At 43.1% G+C, this 7,776-nt stretch overlaps 1 protein-coding gene across 6 annotated transcripts in view; it reads right to left on the reverse strand.

Annotated features, from left to right (window-relative positions):
* Nucleotides 1-1,674: 1,674 nt before the first annotated feature.
* The window catches only part of LOC103459314 (E3 ubiquitin-protein ligase TRIM39-like), a 22,822-nt gene continuing 16,720 nt past the window's right edge, over nucleotides 1,675-7,776 (reverse strand). For 4 of the 6 annotated variants that reach the window (XM_008400783.2, XM_008400784.2, XM_017302676.1 and 1 more), the window contains 3 exons: nucleotides 5,961-6,047; nucleotides 4,692-5,414; nucleotides 1,675-3,124 (listed from right to left, as the gene is read on the reverse strand). In XM_008400783.2, the coding sequence (XP_008399005.1) occupies nucleotides 2,090-3,124; nucleotides 4,692-5,300 (1,644 nt within the window). In that variant the 5' untranslated portion in view covers nucleotides 5,301-5,414; nucleotides 5,961-6,047 and the 3' untranslated portion in view covers nucleotides 1,675-2,089. Of the gene's footprint in view, nucleotides 3,125-4,691; nucleotides 5,415-5,960; nucleotides 6,048-6,121; nucleotides 6,229-7,776 lie in introns of all 6 variants that reach the window. The other 2 variants (XM_017302675.1, XM_008400781.2) reach the window with 2 other exon arrangements.

Raw genomic sequence — 7,776 nt, forward strand, 5'->3', positions numbered from 1 at the left:
AACATAATTAGTTGCGTGTAAAACTCTGTCATTCGTGTTTTGGGTGTTTCTTTGAGTCAAGTTGTTCTGTTTGACGTGAAACTGTGGTGCTACAACTAAATACTTTCTTTCTTTTCAAGCAAGCAACATTAATTTATTTGCTGGGGAATATAAATATATAAATATATAAAGTTAAGTTGAACTGAAAGGACCAGATTGTAAAATAATTGCTTCTTAATTAGAAACCACCAGAATGTCGAGTATGTGAGCCAACAATAGGCAGAAACTGTGGTTTTATCTGAAAGTACGTCATGTACTTTAAAATAAAACCAGACAGAGGTGTGTCTTTGGTTTGATCTGAAAGCACATGATGACACCCAGGTGTCACCATGTGTCTGGTTTTATTAGATCGATGCCAAGAGAACCACAGGCTAACAGGTCTAAACACCTTTTAGCTGCTTGTTTACCTGCAGACGCCTGTAGTCAGGTAGTGATGTGACTTTCAGCTGTTTAAAGACGCTTTATATATCAAACAACTTAAAAGAAACTTAAATACGCATTTTTGACACCTTGAAATTGGGCCTCTGTCTCTTTAAGAATCTTTCTGACGATCATAAAGTTCATCCTTTATGCTGTCTTCATCCCTTCTTCAGAGTAGTTTGCATGATATCCGACTTTTTCAAGGCCCAGTTCAGATCTGTTCCACTTCCAGATATGAAATTGTATCTGATTGTTTTCAATGCGTCTTTATTCATGTCGCTTTTTGAATTCCTTTCATAATGAGATGCTTTCTGGCCTCTGACACTTTAAATCCAAATAAGTTGCTGCTGGCCACGTCGTCCGATTCAACGTTTACACTCCTACACAAAAATGTCTGCAAACAGATGACCAATAACAAAGCCGTACGCCTTTGAAAAGCAGAAGTGGAGCCTCCTGTACAGCCAACCAGAATTCAGCAAGTGGTTTCTCGATGGTAAGTCAACAACAAAACACTTGTCTTTTCCAGCAGCCATTGTACGGCAGTAAAGCCAGCTGACCAAACATGCTGGAACTCGGGTTGCTAGGTAACGGTGCCGTGTGACTCAACAATCAGGAGGTTTTTTAAATGGCTCATTTTCCAGACACAAAAATATGATTAACTTATTCCCAAGATGCATCTGGTGGTTTTTTAAGCGCCTGAGTTGTTTTCAGAAGCATTTGAGACCCAAACCGAAGAACAAAAATGAGCAAAATGTGAATTTTGCATAATGGATCACCTTTAAGATGGATGTCTTGGTTCTTCTTCTGCGCCTTCAGGTGGCTTTGGGGTCGTAAACCGTTCACACAAAAGTCTCATTGCACAAAAGTCTAAATAATAGCAGGAACGACCACAGAAAAGAATAACAAACATTGTGACCAACGAACATTATTCCAAACATTTCTGCTGTAGCCGTTTGAGCGACATGTCAGGGTTTCTGTTAGCATCTTGCTAACTGGCTTTCAGGGCCAGACCAGAGCGTGTCGGCGGTGTCATGTTGAAAATGGATAATCTCTAAATTATCAACACATATTGGTAAAAACAAACGGATGTTTACTAACCTTACTTCCTGTTTCTTTACGAACAACTAAAAAGGAGAATAAAAGATAAACAAAGGAGCTAAATATTAAATTATGAAGATAATTTCTAAGTTTTGTCTACAAACATATTTCATTTTTGCATTGATTATTGTATTTTTTCCACTTCTGTATCTCCGTTCTTTGTGATGCAAAACAGGAAAAGTTTTTCAGAAAGTTTTCTTTTGCTTTATATTTATTAAAATTACATATTTGGATTTGTTCTTACAAGCAGCTCCTTTAAAACTCAGTATTTATTATGCCATCATTTCACTGAGAAGAAGCTCAGCAGTTCCATCAGCTGTTTGCTAATTGCTGCTGGCTAGTCTGAAGGAGCTGAGTGGGGGAGGAGCTGCGTCTTGAAGGCGGAGCTAGGTCCACCCACGTGTTTTGGTTGCCGCGGAGATTAAATAATTGTCAGACGTCCATGTTTGTTTGTGATGAGGGAATAACTTCATAACAAGACAATTTATGTGACGCTGCCCCTTTAAGAGAAAAATCCTGACTGGTGTCTGCGTTATTTTTCTGCATGTTGAGTCGGAGGAGCGACGATCAGAGGAGCAGAGTTCCTGCCGCCGTCGTTCGGACCGGGACTGAAGAACGGGAAGAGTTTCTCTGTGAAGGAAAACCCGGTGAAGGAGTGAAGCAGAACCGCCGCTCCCACGTCATAAAACGACACCTGACCCTCCTCGTAATCCACAAACACTCGCACCCAATCCGGATTATAACCCACCGAGAGAGGAAGCGGCTCGCTGGCCAGCGCCACAAACTCCTTCCTGTTCTGGAGGCGGATGGTCCAGAAGCCGTTCTCTGGGCTCAGGTCCAGTTCGACCTTCCGGCTGACGGACTCCGTGGCGACGCCGAGCGTCCAGGCGGTTTTCCCCTTCACCTGGACGTCGTAGTGAAACCGCCCGCAGGCGAAGCCCCGCCTCCCCAGGACGCCGACCAAAGCTTCGAAGCGTTTGGACTGGTATGGCAGCGTCTTCCCGCCGTCTCCCAGCTGAACCCGTCTCCGATCGTCGGACAGCCTGAGGGCGGGATGCGCCGTGTCCGGGTCCAGATCGACGTCCACGGCGGAGCGGTGGAGGTTCACCGCCGCCGCGTCCTGCAGCGTCTGCATGGCGTTCCTGATGGCGTCCGTCAGCTGGTTGGTGGCGCTCAGCAGCGCCGTGCGGGTCAGGCCGTCGTAGACCAGCGGACACATCCTCAGGTGGGTCCAGTCCTTGGTGGCCGGGACGGCGTTCAGAGCCGGGAAGCTCTGCAGGAAGACGAGCGGATCGCTGGAGCGCGACAGCTGCTGCAGCTGCACCTGCCGCCGCCGCAGCTTCCCCACTTCCTGCTCCAGGTCGGCCATCAAACTCTGGCTCTGCTTCTCCCTCGCTCTGCGCTTCTCCTCGATCGCCCCGATCAGCTCCGCCTGCGCCACCTCCAGAGTCTGGATCAGGGAGCTGAAGATCCGGACGCCGTCCGCCATTTCCCCGTCTGCGGCGTCTTCGCTCTGCTGCAGGGAGCGCTTCAGCTCCTGGACCTTCAGCCGCCGCTGCCAGATCACCTGCCCAGGTCACGAAAAGTAGAAAAGGTTACTACAATCACCAACGAGTCAAAACATCACCACATGACTGAATCTGCACTACCTCAGAGTATCTTAAGCCTGGCGGGCCACCAGGCTTTACTTTCAGAAATATACACAATTTTTCTACAAGATCTAGAGTTTGAAAAGTTGAGAATTTGCTACAAAAAACTCAGAAATTTTCAGATTAAGCTCAGAAATATTGTAGAAAAAAGTCATTATGAAACTTAAATATCAATTTTTTGTCTCTAGTAAATTTCCTGGAGTAAATTTTTTTCCAAAATACTCAAATTTTATGATTAACCAGAAATCCTGTAGAAAAAAAGTGAAACTTTTGAAACTCAGAAATTTTCCAAAAAGCAATTTTTATTTTTACTTTTCAAACTGAGAAATTTCTAAAAATCTTTCTAGAAAATTTCAGAAATTTTCTACCTTTTAGACTCATAAATCTTCTGAGGAAAAAGGTCCGTTTCTATGACGGCGAATCTGGGCCATCGTTAGCAGCAAAAGAAAGGAGGAGCAAATTTACGCCAATAATTTCAGAAATTTTGAGAAGAACCTCAGAAATTTACCAGAAAAAAACAAGGTAACTTTTGAACTACAAAAGTCAAAAATTTACAAGAAAAACTCGGAATTTCTGATTATCAAAAATGAAAATGTTCAAACCTAGAAATTTCTACATTTTTTCTACAAATCTTCCTGGCGATGTTCGTGTCAGTAACACAACCAATCCCTGCAGCCGCCTGACATTTAAACACAAATATAGAAACAGACTGGAAATGATTGAATATAACTGAACATTAAGTAAAATGCATCTCCAGGATTTTTATTTGCTGTGAAAAAATCAGTTTGGTTGAAAAAAAACATAATTAGTTGCGTGTAAAACTCTGTCATTCGTGTTTTGGGTGTTTCTTTGAGTCAAGTTGTTCTGTTTGACGTGAAACTGTGGTGCTACAAATAAATACTTTCTTTCTTTTCAAGGAAACAACAGTAATTTATTTGCTGGGGAATATAAATATATAAATATATAAAGTTAAGTTGAACTGAAAGGACCAGATTGTAAAATACTTGCTTCTTAATTAGAAACCACCAGAATGGACAGCATAAAGGATAAACTTTATGATCGTCAGAAAGATTCTTAAAGAGACAGAGGACCAATTTCAAGGTGTCAAATAATTTGCAAGAAAAACTCGGAATTTCTGATTATCAAAAATGAAAATTTTCAGTTTTTCAAACCTAGAAATTTCTAGATTTTTTCTACAAAATTTCTGAGAATCTCAAAATTTCAAAGTTTTTTGGGGGTAAATGTACTCCTCTATTTTCTATCTAAGCTCAGAAATTTTCAAAAAAAAAAAGTTTCAAAAGTCGAAAATTTTAAACTTTTGAAACTCAGAAAGTTTCCAAGTTTATTTCTCGAGTTTTTTGGCAGAAATTTGCTCCTTTTTCCATCTGAGTGGCTGCAATGCGAATCGTTCTGAGATGAAAGTCAGAATCCTGGATCATTTTGGTAAAAACCTGCTCTGTGCGGCAGAGTAAAGGTTAAATGGACCTGCTGGATGCGGGCCTCCGTCTTGCCGAGCTCGGCCTTCTTCTCTTGGTACTCGTCGCTGAGCGGAACCAGCTGGTGGGCCCGGTGTGCGGTGGCGCCGCAGACCCGGCAGATGCTAATCTGGTCGTTCTTGCAGAAGAGCTCCAGCGGCTCCTGATGCTCGGAGCAGACGCTCTCCGCCTCAGACAGCAGAGTCTCGCCGCCGCTCAGGCTCTGATGGAGATGCAGGTTAGCCGTGAGCAGCAGCAGCACCGCTAGCAGCGTAGCAGCTAGCAGCAGCCGGGACCTGGAGGACCGCGGTTTGGGTCTGACTGGAGCTCCGCACGGCGCTTTACTCAGCTCTGAGCAGCTTCCAGATTTCCTTCCTGCGCTCTGCCGGTACTGAACGGCCAGCTCACTTATGAAAGTATTCACGCCCAGCTTGTGTTTCTTGTCCACACGCTCTTTGCACATGGGGCACTGGCGCTGGGGGTCAGAGGTCAGGTGCTCCTGGATGCAGCTCCTGCAGAAGTTGTGTCCGCAGGGCAGCGTGACGGGGCTGCAGAACACGTCCAGGCAGATGCAGCACCACAGATGCTCCTCGCTCAGCTGGTAGCCGCCGACAGACATGCTGGCCGCCGCCGTCCGATCCGCCGTCCGATCCGCCGTCCGATCCGCCGTCCGATCCGGCTGAGCGGCACTGCAGGGAATGCGGGGAAGTCAGGGAGGAATCCTGCACGGATGCTTCAAAGACGAGGAGACACATGGAGCGTTAGCCGGCGACAGGTTTGGTTTTCCATCGCAATAAATTAACAAATAAACTCCGGACTGTTTTATACGACGGATTTTTACAGCCATGATGAGAAAATACAAGAATAAAGTCAAAATAATACAAGTGTTTTATTGTGACTTTATTTCAACTATATTCTCACATGATTTGTAGTTTTATTTCTTTTTTACTCTGTCATCATTTTGAATAGAGTCACACTGATTTTGCGAAAGCATTTTGAACGTTTCTGCTGCGTTTATCCCCACAAAAAGATAAAATACTTCAAATAACTCACTAACCAGAAACTAACATGTAATTCCTACATTAAACAACTTTATATCTACTAAGACTTTCAGTATTCAACTTGCTGCATGAACTGAGGAATAAATGCATCATCACAAGAGAATGCAGAAGAAAAATTCCCCTAAGGGAATCTGAGAAAACAGAAGGTTAATTTCAGAAACGGGTAGAATAAAAGCAGCTCAGTCTGGTTGGTTTGTTGTGTCTGCAGCAGGACTCACCGGGTCGGGCTGGAACCGGGCCGGATCCTGGAAGAACTGCGCTCTTCTGACACCAGTCCCCCTGTTTCAGGTACGGGAAGCTCCACCCTGACAGGAAAACACACCCAGGTTCAGAGATAAAACCACAACCACTTGAATTTTTACGATGTTTGCAGAGCCACCTGGGAATCTGAACTGAGGTTAAAGTGACTTTTGCTGCTTTCATCCACAGACTGGAAACGTTTCCATGTTGATTTGCATGTGGGTGTTTTCCTGCTGCGCTGCTTTGCTTTGCAAATTCAACGTCATTTAAGAAAAGAAAAGAAATCGTTTTGAAACAAACATCATCAGAGTTCATGGTCTTCAAATGCAGAAATACGTTTTAAGTTTGATTTATTGGAAAGTGTTTTATTTCAGTTAAAATTTTGATTAGCAGATTAATCAGCTTCTTCTGTTTAGTGGCCAAATCAGATGATGATAAGAAGAAGATGAAAGAAGAGAACAAAAGCAGAAATGTTTGCCGTCATAATAGTCAGACACTCTTCTTCCAACTCTGAGTCGTAGATGAGAAATTACAGGATCAAAAGGTTAAAACTTCATAAATAAGATCATCAAGTTTGGTGCAAACATGCAGAAAACCACAGAACAAGTTACAAACAACAAAATCTCCACAACTGGAAAAGAAAAAATAAACAAATTCAAGAGAAAAATGCTGCAAACAAAAGCAAATATGGAACAATTCAAACTCGCTCCACAAAGCGGGCGTCCTCCAGGCCACTAGGGGGAGACATGAGCAGGTAGTATTACATTATAAAATACTGTTGAGTTTGAAAAACACGTTTTGTTCCTTCCTCCAGATTTCTTCTAGCCATCCTGTCTTTACAGAGAGTCTGCCGTGATTTGTTGGTCGACTCCCCCTGGTGGCCTGGAGCGAGTTTGCAGCGTTTCAAACTTGCTGCTTTTATAATTTGAAGCATTTTCTGTTTTGCTTCTACTTCCTGTAGATGCAGCATTTTAACTCTAACTTGTTTTTTTGATTGCAGGGTTGTTCTGTTTGTTTCATGTTTGCATCATTCATGTATTTGTAGTTTTTAACGACAGGATCCATCGAAGCCTCGATCCAAACGTACATTATTGGGAAATGATCAATAGTTGGTGAAAGCTGGAAGGATCTTCTGTCTCGGCACCAGGCAGTGGAAATGTTTTCATCTCGACTTTAGAGACATTCAAAGAATCAACAAACGTTTCTCAGAAAACAAAATGGCCGGATCAGATAGATGTAACCGGTTTTTGGCTTCTTTTTGGTTCAACATCATCCATCCATAACAACAATTCAGAAAACACAACCCGTCCTCACACAAAGCTTCCCCTACGCGGTTTCGACATGTTTTAATTCCTGTTCAAACAAATGTAAACTGCCATGACAAGGAAGGCGATCCTCAATGTGAAAGTCCACAGATGGACAGATAAGGCCGAACCGCAGGTGCAGGAGGCTCAGCTGACAAGTTTCATCCATATTTGGCTCAAACGTAATACGGGATGCCAGTAGATTCAAAATGTAAGGATGCAGCAGCACTCTGTTCATATCACACTTACAATAAATGACAAATTACACAAAACATCGGAATGTTTACAGAGCTCATAAAACACACTTTTGCTTATATTTTTTACTAAAGTCTTGTATGCAAAAGTAAAACCCTTTTTTTTGTCTGCCTGTATTCGGGATCTTGGTGTTTTTTTTAGGAAGGTCTCATTCCTGCAGATGAGGCCTGGAATGCAGGAGGAAGAGTAAATCGAGAGATTTGCCTTTTGGTTCTTTCTTCACCACAAGAGGTCA

This window comes from Poecilia reticulata, linkage group LG23 (assembly GCF_000633615.1).
Source record: "Poecilia reticulata strain Guanapo linkage group LG23, Guppy_female_1.0+MT, whole genome shotgun sequence".
In the NCBI taxonomy this organism is placed as follows: domain Eukaryota; kingdom Metazoa; phylum Chordata; class Actinopteri; order Cyprinodontiformes; family Poeciliidae; genus Poecilia; species Poecilia reticulata.